Consider the following 16,815-nt stretch of genomic DNA (forward strand, 5'->3'; position numbering starts at 1 on the left):
TCTTCCCTGAGGGGTTATCTCCTGTTGCCTCATCGCTATTGTTTTCTTTGGGAGTATCCACCATATATATATCATATGAAGAGGTGGCAGTCCAGCGCCTTGTGGGCGGTGGTTCCTATTCTTCTCCCGCATCATCGTCTATACCATCAATGTCTTCGGAGTCAAAGTTAAGCATGCCGGTCAAATCATCGACCGTGGCTATGAAGTGGGTGGTGGGTGGGTGACGAATTTCTTCGTCGCCTGCTTCCCACGCGAGCCAAACATAGTTCGGCCAGGAATCTCCTGACAGAGAGAGAGACTTTAATGAATTTAGTGCATCACCAAAGGGGGAGTGCTGGAAGATATCCGCGGCGGTGAATTCTATGACTGTAGCCCAATCAGATTCGATGGCAAGGATGCACGCGGTCCGGGACCTACGACCAAAGACAAGTCTGGGGGTCCCGAGACACAGATTTCCTTAGAAGCGGAGTCTGTGTTCGGCTCCAACGCCGATAGGTGTGCAGCCTCCGTGGAGGGGTCCATGCACCCATCCTCGGATGGCATGATCTACTCTGGATCAAAGTCCGGAGCCATGGCGGGGGCGATATCCCGAATACTGTCCGACGGCAGATCTAAGTCATGTGCATGGCGATCGTTCGGCGCTCCTGCCGTGGGCTCGAATCCGTCGAATATCAAGTCTCCATGGACATTGGCAATGTAGTTTAGGTTCCCGAACCTGACCTGATGGCCAGGGGCGTAGCTGTCGATCTGATCTAGATGTCCAAGCGAGTTGGCCCGCAGTGCGAAGCCGCCGAACACGAAGATCTATCCGGGAGAAAAGTCTCACCCTGGACGGCGTTGTTGAAGGTTGGAGAAGCCATCGAGCCTTACAGCGATGACACAGAGGAACTCTCAATGAAAGCACCAATGTCGGTGTCAAAACCGGTGGATCTCGGGTAGGGGGTCCCAAACTGTGCGTCTAAGGCTAATGGTAACAGGAGACTGGGGACACGATGTTTACCCAGGTTCGGGCCCTCTCGATGGAGGTAATACCCTACTTCCTGCTTGATTGATCTTGATGATATGAGTATTACAAGAGTTGATCTACCACGAGATCGTAGAGGCTAAACCCTAGAAGCTAGCCTATGGTATGATTGTTGTTGTGTCCTACGGACTAAACCCTCCGGTTTATATAGACACCGGAGGGGACTAGGGTTACATAGAGTCGGTTACAGAGAAGAAGATCTACATCCGAATCGCCAAGCTTGCCTTCCACGCCAAGGAGAGTCCCATCCGGACACGAGACGAAGTCTTCAATCTTGTATCTTCATAGTCCAACAGTCCGGCCAAAGTACATAGCCCAGCTGTCCGGATACCCCCTTATCCAGGACTCCCTCATACATCATGTCATCTTGCTTAATGCGTTACTCCATTCTTATGAACTTAATACTCTAGATGCATATTGGGTAGTGGTCGATGTGTGGATAATAGTAGTAGATGCAGGAAGGAGTCGGTCTACTTGACACGGACGTGATGCCTATGTTCATGATCATTGCCTTAGATGTCATCATAATTATGCGCTTTTCTATCAATTGCTCGACAGTAATTTGTTCACCCACCGTAATATATGCTATCTCGAGAGAAGCCACTAGTGAAACCTATGGCCCCCGGGTCTTTTTTTCATATTATTGAATCTCGTTTACATCTTGCTAGTTTCCGATCTACTATTTTGCAATCTTTACTTTCCAATCTATACACCCAAAAATACCAAAAATATTTACTTTACCGTTTACCTATCTCTATTAGATCTCACTTTTTTGAGTGACCGTGAAGGGATTGACAACCCTTTTATCGTGTTGCTTGCAAGTTCTTGATTGTTTGTGCAGGTATTCAGTGACTTGTGCGTTGTCTCCTACTGGTTTGATACCTTGGTTCTCAAAACTGAGGGAAATACTTACGCTACTTTGCTGCATCACCCTTTCCTCTTCAAGGGAAAACCAACACAAGCTCAAGAGGTAGCAGGCATCAAGGTCAGCGATCTTCTCTATAAGCCTACCGCACTCACGCTTTGAGTCACTGCCATGGTTGGCTCTCCACACACGTAGGAAGGCCCTCAAGACTGTAGCAGCAACCGACCAACATTCTGCCGGTCCCCTTTGGAGCCCCTGCTGGGCCAGAATCTGCTCCCAACATGCTTGCACCATGGGGATGAAGCCCTCTGCTTCAAACCAGGCCGACTCGAAGAAGAAACGTTTGCTACGCTGAGCTCTCTCTTCCCCTGAAGAGAAAATAAGCGGGACGTGGTCTGATCCAATACGGGTTTCTGCCACCAAGGTACATAGAGGAAAGAGGACCTCCCACTCTGGGGTCAAAAACACCCGATCCAGAATGCTACGAACTGGGGCCAGCTGTTTGTTAGTCCAAGTGAACATGGCCCCCGTTCGAGCCGCTTCATGCAGCGGTGCCGCCGTGATAGCGTTATTGAACATGGACACCCTTGTCCAGTCAATCCGGTCGTTGTTTTTATTCGCACCCGAGCGGATCAAATTAAAGTCGCCACCCACGACCAGAGGCAGGTTTGCGGTGCGCTTGGCCCCAACCAAGGCCGTTACTTCGTCCATCAATGTGGCAGAACGTGCGTGATAGACATGACCATATACACAAACCACCACCCAAATCAGCCCTGAGACACTATATCTAATCATAGCAGCGACAAAAAACGTGCCTTGCTCCCACGAAAGAACCCCACAAATGTCTCAGTTGCAGCCCATCAGGATACCACCCGAGTGACCTGATGAGGGTAACCAGTGCCAATCAAAACGATTAAGGGGATCAAAAGCCAACAAGTCACGCAAATAAAAATCGACTTTGATCGTTTCCTGGAGCGCAACTACATCGATTCGTTCCTTGGCCATGTATTCCCTAAGTTGTGTCCGACGTCCCTTGTGGCCACAACCTCTAATATTCCAAAATAGGTATCGCATTAGATCAGATTCCGCGTGCAGACCCCACAGGAGGTCACTGCCTTGGCCACATGCTTCCAAGCCGTAGCACGGCTCGAAGAAGGAAGCGTAGAAGTTGCCCTCGCTTCGGCTTCCTCATCGGGGCAAGAGGTGGCACGAGCCCCTACTGGTGCCAACTCCGACGAGCTCGCAAGCACACACCAAGCAGTGGTTTCGGCAAGCATCGCTTGGCACTCTTCACGCGCATGCACCAACGAGATAATCTCGCCATTACGGATAGCCAAAACTACGCCACTATCATCCAAAATTCGCGATAGATGCGCATCTGAGAAAGCGTTGAGAATTCTGTAAGAGGGGGGGAGGGTTACCTGTGACCTCCAGGTTCTTGTCTGCGGTACGGAGCTTGGCACTCTCTAGAGAGGATAGGTCTCCCAGCTTGGCCTTGGACCTCGTGCTTGGGGCATGTAGCTGCACAGGAGTCGCCTTGGACCGCTTGGCCTTTGCATCCACACCCACCGCGCTGAGATCACCTCGGTTCTGCTCCACCTCCATCACCGCATTCGCCTTTGCAGCCAGTTTCCTGACCGCTGACTTCTTGGGAGGTCTGCCCGAACCACCCGAGCCCCGATGCCCCGAGGATGGGGTGGGAGAAAAGTCTTCGTTGAGCACACATCCAGTGTCCACGCCACTAGTAGTCACTGGGGAGCGAGGCCCCCCCCCAAGTCACCAGGGAGCACCTTGACCTCCATGGGGGCCAGGGACGACGACCCAAGATGAGACCCATATTCATCAAAGGAAACAACAAGAGTCCGGCCCAGCGGAGGGAGACTGACAACAGTATGCTGCGTAGCCACGACCCTCGAGCCCCCATCCAGCGTCCCAAGCTTGTCCCATGTCTCTGTATCAATAGAGGTGTCATGAATACTTTCATCAAGCTCATCTTCTCGTCCACCCATCTCCACATTATGGGGCATCGCTGACCCGAGCGCCCCGCCCGTCGGCTGCTTTGCCAAATCCTTGCCACCACCACTTGGTTTGGGTCCAATTACCGCATCCCATGGGCGACCAGCATTATCAGAGGAGGGGGGCTGCTTATCGGACGTGCCAGCTCCACTGGAGCCACCCTCACCAGTTCGTTTCGGGAGCCGCTCCACCTCCACCTTAATTTGGTATCCTTCCCCATTGAACCACACCTCCACATAACCATTGAGCTTGTCCGACGATTTGCATGCCAGCTTCGTTCTCACCGGCCCCAACCGGATGAGAGATAGCTCGTCCACCATAATGGGGCGCCCTCGCATCTTTAGTCCTTCCATCAGATGATCCACACAACGATGTTTCCTAGGGATACCATGGAGCCAAACCCACGTCTCCGGCATGACCAATGGTACCACCTCCTCATGCAGGGACTCCCTCACCCACGCAGTTATGTCATTGATAGAGAGGAAGAGTTTGCCACTGGATTTGGCCATGTGAAGCAGGTCAGCCGAGGGAAAGATCACCGAGTAGTCATTGTCCCCCACCTAAGGTAACCCGTCTACACGATGCTATAGTGCAGTCTCGGCGGCGTCGGAAGGCATCCACTTGCCCTTGGTCAGCGACAGGGTCCTCGGCTTGGTCTTGCCGCTCTTCCCTGCGCCGGGGGCCTTTCCGCCCCTCATCGGACGGGGCTGGGCTGGTTTGGGGCCCATGCAACGTTTTGGGTACCGAGCGAAATTTCGTGATCTAGCGCGGTTACCGCGTTTACCGTTCCCCCTCGAGAAACACTCGTACCGAGCAAAATATCTCGAACATTTTAAAATTTTTGAATTCAAACGCTGACTCTCTAGTTAAATAGAAGCAATCTCTTCCTTTAGAACAATACAGGCAGTGGCTTAGTGGCAAAGGCATCCTTTCCTTACCAGCTAGTCGTGGGTTCGAGTCTGGCCTCTTGCATTTTTATTCTTTTTTACGAAGCAAAAGTTCAAAAATGCTGCTGCATCCAGGGGTCGAACTCGCGTCCAGGGGTAAAACATGTATCTATATCGACGTCAAAAATATTTGAATTCAAATTTTGATTTCAAATTTCGTCCGAATTTTTTTCGGAATTTCGCGGTTACCGTGGTAACCGCAAATTCCGGTGACCCACGAGAAAAAAGGTCTGCTTGGGATCCAAAACCTTGGGTCCATGGCGATCGAGGCACGGAGCATGTGGTGGAGTAGCAACAATGGAAGCAAAGGGGGAGAGGAACAAGATGACTACGCGAGGGGAAATGAGAAGAAGTGGTGTTCCCCTTGGCATCTCCTCCTTAAGTTTCCTAGATGGGAGGTGGAATGATGGCAACGAATCTCTACCACGCGGCAGCAAATCCCTTCGATTTCCCACTAACACCGTTAAAGGCATGCGAGAATCAAGGATGTGCTGTTAAGAGGCGCACACCTGCCTGGCTTGATTAAACGTGTCATAGGTGGGGCCTCAACCCACTGACCCGGTTGCCTTGAACAACGGTCATCATGACCATATGGTCTAGTTCGATCGACCGACTGGAGAAGCATCTGGTCCGGCCCGGTGGGACCATGATTGGATCAATTAAGACTCACAAAGTGTTGCGTGGGAATTTCGGGCCACAGAGGCCAGCTTGGTGGGAAGGCCTTCCACTAAAATCAACTTACTTCATCAACAATTCAAGACCGGACGAGGACTTTCTCTCGATAGGTCGGTCGACTTTAGGGAACATACGACCATATCTGGTCGGTGGCAGGACTTCACTTTCAGGAGAGCTTCGAAGAACCAGTTCCAACCTCACCGTGCGGATTGGGGATGACGTTCAAGACCGATATCGACCAGGAAGCAACCAAGCTCGGAGACCGGTTCAGGGGCTACTGACGATGTTACGGACCAGAGGTGCTCACCTTGCTGGTAGTCGACCCAAGTAGGACGCCCCGAGGACCCTTAGGTTGGTTTCTGCCCTAACCATCATGCCATCCATGGGCTCCGTATAAGGACAATTTTGGAAGCCTTGTTGTACAAGAAGGAAGCTGGATCTGTGGAGGACTACCCTCCACCAACATAGCCAATTAGGACCATGTAACCCTAGGGCTTCCAGCATCTTATATAAGCCGGGGCCAAGCTAGTCGGTAGACAGCTTACATTGAGATCAATCCCTCAATTGTACCTTGTACTCCGTACACCCCTCGCAATACAAACACGAGCAGGAGTAGGGTATTACCTCTATCGTGAGGGCCTGAACCTAGATAAATCCGGTGTCTTGTTTCCCCTTCAATCTATTCACCTAGTTGGGATACCATATCGATTGATCTATATGATTCTACTCTGAATGGGTAGATGTTGTGTATGTTGAAATCTGGAGGACGTGGGGATGAGAGATGTAGGATCATTACATAAATCTAATGGCTATTTTTTTTATATGGGCCATCGGATTAATGGTTAAATATTCCTGATTAAAGTAGAATTTTCTAGCTATTTTCTATTTTGATTGGTACTGTACTGCTAGTATTATTATATAATTGATAGAATGCAAAACAAAAATAAAATAAGATATCCGTTCATATATAGGTACATCCTAATATGGACCTTTACTCTTATTTATTCTCTTAAAGGCTCGGAAGAATTCCAAAATCCAATTTTATCATAAATTAGATTAATATAGTACATATTTTGTGTGACTTAAAAATCATATCATTAATAACTTCTTTTGAATACAAATTCTTTTTTTGCGGGTATTTTGAATACAAATTCAACGGTACGTTTAATCTTGTTCACATATAACCACCTTTAGTTGGTCTAATTTACGGTCAATAATTAATTTTGAAATGTATGCACACCTTATTTATTGAAATGGAGGGAGTATTGGCTAAGAATAGAAATAGCATACGCGAGGTTTCAAAATTTATTCCGATAAACATATGTTAATCTGGGAAGTAGGAACATACTGTATCATATAAAGTACTTGACGATAAATCTAGACTAAATTTCTACCGCCCGCCCGTATGTTTGAAAAGACAGCATCGATCATACGTAAACCAGCTGTAGAAATCCCGGCCATCAGCATGTACGTCCGTCTCTCCCGAGCAAAGCTACGTCTACGGACAGATTCTTACTTACCGGTTAAGCTGATGTGGCAGGATTTGATTGGAGAAGGAAAGGAAAGGGGCCCACTCAGTAAAAATCAGGCGTGGTTATTAGTTGAGGTTGGAGAGGCTCGGTAGGTGTAGCATTTTGGGTCTCTCTTTATCTTCGTCTAGTTTCTTGTTCTTTCTTCTTCCTTCCGGTTCCCTTGTGAGGCTGCGAAGCCTCCGCGGGACTAGATACAAAGGGCGAGGCAGCCGCGGAAGGATACTACAAAGAGCTAGCGCGCGAGAGGGAGAGACGACAGTAAGGATATTCACGATGACGACGAGGAAGAGGAGACGAGACGACAGACGCGGCGCCCTCGTTGCCTCCGTCCGCCTCTTCCTCCTCCTTCTCCTACCCTCTGCCGCTTCGTCGTCCTCCTCCTCCTCTAGCTCCCTTCGGCAGCAGAGCAAGATCATCACCCATCTCCCCGGCTTCGACGGCCCGCTCCCCTTCCAGCTCCAAACGGGGTACTACTACCTACCTCTGGCTTTCTGCACTTAACCAATTGATTTATGAATTTCTCGTCTGAGTGACGCATCATGCATGCATCGCATCCCGTCACATCACAGGTACTCCCTCCGTTCCAAATTACTTGTCTTGAATTTGTCTAGATACGAATGTATCTAGACCCATTTTAGTGCTAGATACCTCTGTATCTAGACAAATCTAAGACAAGTAATTCGGAACGGAGGGAGTACGTCGAAGTGGACGAGAGCAATGGCGTCCACCTCTTCTACTACTTCATCAGGTCGGAGAGGAACCCGGCGGAGGACCCCGTCATGATCTGGCTGACCGGCGGGCCAGGGTGCTCCGCCTTCTCCGGCCTTGTCTATGAGATTGGTAGGTAACCGAGCTCTTCAAGTCCAGAACCATCGTCTCGTCTCGATCCGTCTTCCTTTTTCTCTTCCATTTTTGGTGACCGTGCATCTATATCTGTCGCAATCAAACTTTTCCTATGTATCCACGAAAACTGCGACTTTTTTTGAGGGGGACGAAAACAGCAACTAGTACCGCTCGGTGTGGCTTTGTCCACATGCCTCCTGCGGGAAAAATATCAGGTGCTCCCACACTTTAACTGTTTTCATCATGCTTCAAACTTTAAAAAATAAATTAGGATGTTTGAAAAAATAAAATAATTTTTTCGCGGGTGAATAAAATATTGTTTTTGAATGTTCACAAGACATTTTTATATAATCCCTAAAAAGTTCAGACGCAAATTCGAAATACACAAGGAGAAACAAAGAAGACAAATCTGCATGAATAGTGTCACAGACAAAAGCAAAAAATGACACTATTCGCACCCATATTTCTCTTTTTTGTTTCTTCATTTGTATTTCAAATTTAGATTTGAAATTTTTAGGGAATGTGAACACATGTCTTATGAACATGCACAATGTTTTTATTTTTGGGGAAAATGCTAGCATGGGAACATTTGAGTTTTGGGAGCACTGGATATGCACTTACCTTCTAGGTGCCTCGAAGCAAATCCACTTCTACTACTGCTTGAATGGAGAGTTGAACATTTTGCAAAGACAATGCGCTCATGTAGCACTAGCCAAAAATGTGCAAGACATGCATACACCTTTTATATATTAAGGTCTCAACAATCAAGTATATATGTGCAGGCCCTCTGAGTTTTGATCGTCGCACCGACGTCAATGGCTTTCCCAAGTTGCTCTACAAACCAGACTCATGGACCAAGGCAGGTTTCAGTCTCAAACTCTTCTTCATTCTTACTATTTTCATGATTCTGAGTCGCACATGGATCCCTCCGTCTCCCAGGTGAGCAATATCATCTTCATCGATTCCCCCGTTTGAACCGGCTTCTCGTACTCCAAAACAGAGCAAGGATACAAATCAAGTGATACCCAAGTCGTCACCCAAATTGTCATCTTCATCAGAAAGGTCCCACTTCCTCCTCAATTCACCCAACCACCACTAGTACTAATTAATTGCAAATGCTTATTGTTCTTGCATGTACGCGTTGCAGTGGTTTGATGAGCACCCAGAGTTCATGTCGAATCCTTTCTACGTTGCCGGTGATTCCTACTGTGGTATTACTGTGCCAGGCATCACCCTTGGAATAGCTAAAGGTAACTTTTATACATGCACAAGTCTTCTCTCCTCTATAAATATTTCATTTTCTTGTCCGAATAACTGGCTGTATAACTTCTAGGGATAGAAGATGGCAGTGGATCAGCTCTCAATCTAAAGGTTTGAAGCCAAAAAAAAATCTGCATGAGTACCATGTTATGTATATGGATTTTTTTCCCGTCCCGCCTGTAGTACACAATTTTCAAATTTAGATTAGCTTGAACTTTTTCTCTCAATTTGGAGATGGTCCAGGGCGGCATTTGCCTGCCGTAGTTCCTAAAAAAGCTAGACTATTTTGAACTATTTTCCTCTCAATTTTGAAATGGCCCAGGCCAGCGTTTGCCCACCGTAGTTCCCTGCCGTAGTTTGAACTTTTTTCCTCTCAAATCGGAAATGGTTCTGGTGGCATTTGCCTGCCGTAGTTCCCTTGAAAAAAGTTTGATTAGTTTCTTACTTGCCTGCTAATTTGGCATGTTATGACCAGGGCTACCTTGTGGGGAATCCAGTCACAGCTTATTGGTACTACGATAATCCAGCTAAAATTCCATTTGCACACGGGAAGGGTCTCATATCTGACGAAATGTACCAGGTACCATTTTTTTTTTGAAAGGGAACTTGCTACTTGCATCCATGTGTGATCCCTCATCTATTAAGTCAGTTTTTTTTTATAGAAAATCTACCGCAAAAAAGTTGTAGCTTTATGTTTGTCTTTGCAGTTTACTTTATTACTATTTCACGTGTTGATTATTTCCAGGAGTACAAGGAGAGCTGCAGTGCATGGGAATTCAGCCCGGAGTGCACAAAAAGTCATGCTGCCATCGACGAGGTATCCAATTATTTTGCAAAGCAACGTTTTGCCTTTCATTTCTCCCAATTAGCGAGTCAGCATGAGTCAAGTTGTGTGTTTGTGAAGTGTGTCAAGGATATATGCCCAAACCACATCCTGGAGCGCCTGTGCGCTTTCGCGAGCCCGCACCCATACAATCTGAAACTGAATTCAAGCGCACGAGAGATGCTCCAGCTGCAGGAGGACTACACTGCCAGGGCCGGGCTTCAGCTGTCTGAGATTTCTACAGAGTGTAGAGTTAGTAACAAATCAAACAGTGCTTCCAAATTTGCAGCACAATGTTTTCTTATCTGAGAGTACTTCATATTTCATCGCAGACCGCGGAATATGCGATGTCCATGATATGGGCGAACAATGACACTGTCAGAGAGGCTCTTGGTGTCCACAAAGTAATTGACGTCTGAATACGCATTGCTACTTCCTGCTTGGTATGGTGGTATGGTTGATCATGATATTCTTAAGTACATTGCAGGGAACGGTTTCTTCATGGCTAAGATGCAACTTCGACATACGGTACACCAACGATATTTTCAGCTCGGTGGAGCACCATCTGGATGTGACCACCAGAGGCTACAGGAGCCTGATCTACAGCGGCGATCATGACATGATTGTACCTTCCATCGGCACGCAGGCCTGGATCAGGTCTCTGAACTTCTCCGTTGTGGATGAGTGGAGACCGTGGTATGTCGATGCACAAGTTGCAGGGTGAGGACTGGTTTGCTTGTCCGTCATATGGGTGTTGCAACTGAAAGGGTCTAGACTTGTTCTGATGGATTCTCACAAGCAACTTTTTCTCATGTGCAGATATACAAGGTCATACTCAAATAACCTCACCTTCGCAACTGTCAAGGTATGCCCTTGGTGTCTTCTCTTTGCTACGCCAAATAAATGTATAATAGTAATATTTTTGTTTGTGAAATAGGGCGGTGGACATACTGCTCCGGAGTACATGCCAAAGCAATGCCTTGCTATGTTTGCAAGGTGGCTTTCTGGTGAGCCTCTTTGATGGTGTACATGCAGCCTCCGGTGGTGGTTACTTTGTGTTTGTGCCTTGGAGCTACAACAATAGTTGTTAAAGCTTGATTCACAGATGCAAATGAATGTTATGTTCAATGTATAACAATGGGGGGATATGACTGTGTGCATCGCTTGATGCAGAGGCCGAGGATAATCCTCCTTTAAAAAAAATAACAATGGGGGGATGTTCACTGGTTGAAAGAAAAAAGCAGAAAAATGTTGGTGGGCGTGCTTCGGTACACCCCCTATATGATGATATTATATAGCAGTACATACATAAATCTATAGACCGGTATCTATCTGCCTCCGTAGATAAGACTCCATCCAACGACCGCAATCCATTTGCATCCCATTTATTAAGTAATAAAAGATACCATTGCATTAATAATAATATTCCTTTCACCCTGCAGTCATTATGAGGACAACAAGTTATCAATAATTTATCTTTGGTGAGGTAGATTCATCTAAGTTATCTCTCTCCTACAGATACAGTCATCGAAAGTATTTCACCAATAAGTATCTAGTAAATGGGCACTCTAGAGATCTCGACAAAGATATATAAGGATACTAAAATAGACACAACCATACACATATACCTAGATATCACAATTAAGACAAAATAATCTTTAAGTCATGTGATTTTTCTTTCTTTCATAATTTATAGGAAAATTTAGTTTTACCAAATTTCTTTGAGGTGTAGTGCCTTAAAATAAAAAACAACTGCCTTCACTTTGCATTAAAATATTATCTTAATTGTGTACAAGTCTTTTGTCATTATTAACATTAGCAACATTATTATGCAGTTAATTTTGCCAAGTGTAATACATACATGTACATTATTTAAGATCTTATATTAAAAGAATGAATTACATGACTGATATGTACTATATTAGAAATAAAATAATAATTACAATTCTCTAATTTAAAGAGTAAAGTTCTTGGGTTGGTTAATGTGATATATTACCCATCTAATAATATAATCTAATATCGGTTGGGAATCATGACTAACAAGGTTGTCGGTTCACTTTATAAGCTAAACTTGTTATACTCCGTGAAAAAACATGATCTTGGATCTTGAGTTGGGACAAGGTCCAAAGGGAAAAATGTTGGAGAGCGAGCACCACTGAAAAAGTGTGTTTTAAGTTGAAATATAGATTTTTTGTATAATGTGTCTTGCATTTTCTTTGTTTTTTCTAATATTTAATGTGATGCAATACATTTTGGAAATCTAATATTTGAATGAAATTTTAAACTGATAGCAGTTGCTCTTTGTTCGGTGATTATAATTTAAGACATCAAATTGCAGTTGTTTGTCATAGCACTTGGCCACATGCAAGTGCCAACACAATGTATGTTCAATGTCCATATTTCACTGATTTATGTGGAGAGTAGAACTGTTGTGTCATCTAATCCACGCACAAGGCTTTGGCCACATTGAACAAGTTGCTGCTCTGTTTTCAAAAAAAAAAAAAATCTCATGGATTGGCGGTCTTGCAAGTAATGGTTGTGCAGGCAAGGCCCTTGCACTTGTAGTCGAGATGTTGACACACCGGGTACTTTTGCGTTTTGTGCTTCATGCTTGCGCTACTTCAGCGTCTCGGAAATTGGAAGGGTGATTCATGGTTGTGAGTCCTACAAGTGTATGCCCAACACTTTAAATTTGATTACCTAATCGTCCGTGCGTTGCAGCAGGGGCATACATATTCTAGTGATCCTTCCGTTCAACTTGGATGATACTTTCAAAAATTAATGTGATCCTCCCGTCCAAGACTTGATCCTCCCCTCCAATGATACCCTTCATAATTAATGTGATCCTCTGGTCTAATGCTTGATTGCTCGATGATATTTTTCATAAATTATGTCATGACTTATTGACATGTGTAAGCAACTGCTTGACTAATTAATAGCATGCGGTTGTGATGAGGCAAAGTTGGTAAAAGATAACTGGGCTGATTTTTGCTTATTAATGACTGTGTCAACCGAACAAAATGACTATGAACTCTCCTTTAATAGTAGAGATGGATACGCATCTAAAGTGTGGTGACGTTACGGGCTTCTTCATAGTCTGAAGATGTTGGACCAATACTATGCGGTATTAGAGCACCTTAATAAGAGTATCTCTAACCGATTTATCAGAGGAGAATACGGCCGAGTATACTCTAGAAGAATACATTTTGAGAGAATATGCGGTGTTTGCAGGCCCTCCCCTCGCCTAGGGTTTCTGCGCCGCCGCCGGCGGCTCCCCCGCGCGGAGCCGCCGCTGCGGCCGAAGCCCGTCGTCGCCGCTCCCTTCTCCTGCTCCCCCGCTCCTCCCTCCTCCTCCTCCCGTCCCTGTACCCCCCGCGTCGCCTCCCCGGGCGAGGCGACCGGGGGGCCCCAACGCCGTTCCCCTCCCGCGCGCCCCCAAGCTCCTCCCCCTGCCGCCGCCAGCGCGCCGCCGGGCCTTGCTCGCGTGGTGCCGGCGTCGGCGGGCCTGCCTGTCCCCGCGCGCGGCTTCCTCTGCTCGGGCGATGGTGGTTGGCGGCGGTGTTCCTCGGCTGGCGATGGTGCGTCCTGGTGGCGGGGTCCGCGGGTCACGGGCGTGTCTGATGCGGTGGCGTGGCCGTTGGCCGCGGGGCGCGCGGCGGTGCGGCTAGCCGCCGGCCCTCGCTCCGCCCAGATCTGGGCTCTTCTGGGCTCCAGCTGGGTTGGGGCGGGCCGGCGTTCCGGCGTGCGGCAGCGTGGCTCCCTGGCGGTGGTGGCGCGGCGTCGAGGGATGCGGGTGGTGGCGGCTTCGTCGGCCGAGGTGCTGCAGCATGGCGGCAGGGGTTGCCCGGATCTCTGGGGTCCGGCCGGGCCTGTGCGGGCCTGGTAAGCTCCTGTCGTCACGTTCGGTCGGCTCCGCGTCGGCGGTGGTGGTAGTTCCCTCCCATCGGCTGAGTTGCGGCTTCCCCCGAGCCCGTTGGCCCCTCGTCCCTCCTCGAGGTCTCGTGTCGGTGGCTCAGCGAGACGGCATTGATGGTTCAGTGACTGTGGTAGCACATGTTGGTGGGCGACAGTTCTGGTGGAGCGCTTTCGATCGTCCGGGGTGGTGGTGGTTGTTTGGGTTGGGAGAAATCCCTGGTGGCTTGTCCATCACCGACATGGTGACGCCTGCGGGCGCCGCCGGACCTTCCTGAAGGGCGTCGGATCTGCCCCTTCCCCACTGCCCTCTACGTACCGGGGGAAACCCTTGGACTTGTCTGGGCAGCAGCGTCGTCGTCGTCGCATTCCTTCCTGAAGGTGCTGCTCGGTACGCGACGCCTCGGAGTGCTACAAGCGCGGTGGTACTTCTCCGGTGGGTGCAGCGGTCACTGGCCATCTTTGTTTCGTCAACCTGCCATTGTCGGCATTTGTTTCTTTTTTTTTTCTTTTCTTTTGGGCGTGCTTGTGCTGCTTCCGCCCCAGCACCTATCGTGGATTGTATCGGATGGTTGCTTTGTAATACAAAGCGGAGGGAAACCCTTTTTCTTCAGAAGAATACATTTTTTCTTTTAAAAATGATCGTTTCTAACCGATCCTCAATACTTAGCAGAGTAAAAAAAAGTAGTGACACATAAACACAAATTCAGTCCTAATTTGGTTCAAAGTACCACATAAAACTTACTAAAATGCAATTCGGTGCAAATTAATAATATTTTAGATAATTTAACCAATATATAGACTAGAACTTACTAAAACTACTTGTTATCCGACTGTTCGAGTCTCTTCCAATCCGATCTGCTCAACCCTTCGATCATAGGGTCAGTGTCGCTGGAGAGGTCGATGACCTTCGTCCTCCCTGCAGTGTACTCCTCCTACGGACGCTGCTCCGCCTCGATGCATGATGTAGGTCCCGCTGCCTTGCTCCGCCGCGAGGCGCTCGTCGGCCTCCCGGTATTCCCGCATCTCCCATGGGGTGGCCACCTGGAGGTTGGCCGACTCCAATGGCGGCAGGCCTTTGGAGAAGTTGTGCCGGTCGGCGGCAACATAGAGATGCACCGAGTTGATGATGTATGCACACACTTGTCATGTCGTCGTCGTATATCCACCCACGTCACCCACCAGTGCTGCTGCACGTCAATATAATTTGGCTCTGGCGGCTGCAGAGGCAGCAGGTCGGGGATGGGGGATGCGCCGACGCGGGAGGATGCAATCCGGTTTAGTGATCCCGTTTAGCAATCAAGTCTCAGTCAATGCTCCCTCGTCAATTTGATGAAATCTCAATCGATTTAGAGCATCTCCAACAGCTGCGCCAAAAGACGCGCGTGCGGGGTAAACCAAAATTTTAGCGCGCGCGGAACGTTTTCGCGTGCTCCAGCGGTGGTGGGAAACTAGCGCGGGGAAAAGCGGCAGCTCCCACGCTAGATTTGACGCACCGCGTCCGGCGCGTCTATAAAATTGTAGCGCCCTCTGCGCTCTCTCGTCGCTCCCTCCACAACTTTCTCTCCTCTCCACTGATCTATAAAATTGTAGCGCCCTCTGCGCTCTCTCGTCGCTCCCTCCACAACTTTCTCTCCTCTCCACTGACACCACCACCGCGCCACCATGCCGCCGCGCCGCCGGGGAGCTTCGGACTCCCGCGGCGTCCGCGTGCGTCCGTCCGGCACCTACTCTGCCGAGATTCGGTCGGGCGACGTGCGCCTCGGCTTCGGAACCTTTGACTCCGACCAGGAGGGCTCCCGCGCGTACGACGCTGCGGCGTGGCGCCTCCGGCGGTCCCGTTGGGACATGAACTTCCAGAACGTGGCGACGCAGGAGCGGGCGCAAGAGTTGGCGCCTCCCCCGCGGCTTTTCTCACCGACGAGGATCATCGTGAGAATCGGAGGCGGAAGCGCCGTCTCAGCCTGGCCGAGATGGACGAGGAAGCCATGGCGTTGTGGCGCCAACGCTTCCCGCAAGACGTCATCAACGAGCAACAGTTTTTCTCGGAGAGGAGGGCGGAGAGGGAGGAGAGGAGGCAGGAGCGAGCCGCCTATCGCGTGGACAAGCAAACGCGGAAGACGGTCGCCAAATTGAACATCGCGCTAGGAGATGCGTCGTCCTGGGACTCCAATGACGAGCGGTTTCTTGACGCCTATGCTCAGACGTCGGAGGAGGACATCACCGAGGCAGAGTCCGAGTCGGAGAATGACGAGTAGTAGTAGTTTTTCTATCTATTGTACAAGAAGACTATTTGCACTATTTTGTATCGTAGAAGAAATATATGTGTGCACATTTGTACTATCGGAGCCAAATGTGTGTCGAATCGTAGTTAAAAAAAGATGCAATATAGCGCGCCTGCTGGAGCGACTCGGACGCGCTTTATTTTACGGCGACCGCTGAAGCCAGCAAAAGCTGATGACTCCGGCGCTGCAAACTGATTTTTAACGCGCCGCGTGGTGAAGATGCTCTTAGATTTAGCAATCCCGTTTGTCTTATTTAAACGTAATCAACAAGGGCCGATCATCACGCACTAAGCGGAAATAGAATCTTCATTGAAGGAAGGCCATGCATGCCGGACTGTTTGATCCCGGGATGGATGCATGCATAGCCCCTACATCTTGCTGCTGACGCCCCTGCTGGTGGGCCCCAACTCCTTGGCGATGTTCCGGAGCACGTACTTCTGGATCTTGCCCGTGGACGTCTTGGGCAGCTCGTCCCGGAACACGACGGTCTTCGGCACCATGTAGCGCGGCATGCGCTCCCGGCACCATGCCACGAGCTCCGCCTCCGTCAGCTCGCCCCTACCGTTGTCCACCTTGAGGCTCACGAACGCGCAAGGCGTCTCGCCCCAGAACTCGTCCGGCCGGGCCACCACC

At 48.8% G+C, this 16,815-nt stretch overlaps 1 protein-coding gene and 1 pseudogene across 1 annotated transcript in view; one reads left to right on the plus strand and one right to left on the minus strand.

Moving 5' to 3' along the window:
* Positions 1-7,189: 7,189 nt before the first annotated feature.
* LOC123116588 (serine carboxypeptidase-like 15) lies at positions 7,190-11,298 on the plus strand (annotated as a pseudogene).
* A 5,252-nt stretch (positions 11,299-16,550) lies between these two features.
* Positions 16,551-16,815, minus strand: part of LOC123114917 (2-methylpropanoate--CoA ligase CCL4-like) — a 28,953-nt gene continuing 28,688 nt past the window's right edge. Inside the window, exon 7 of the mRNA XM_044536284.1 lies at positions 16,551-16,740. Within this exon, the coding sequence (XP_044392219.1) occupies positions 16,551-16,740 (190 nt within the window). The remainder of the gene's footprint in view (positions 16,741-16,815) is intronic.

The sequence above is a fragment of the Triticum aestivum genome, chromosome 5B (assembly GCF_018294505.1).
Source record: "Triticum aestivum cultivar Chinese Spring chromosome 5B, IWGSC CS RefSeq v2.1, whole genome shotgun sequence".
Taxonomy (NCBI): Eukaryota; Viridiplantae; Streptophyta; class Magnoliopsida; order Poales; family Poaceae; genus Triticum; species Triticum aestivum.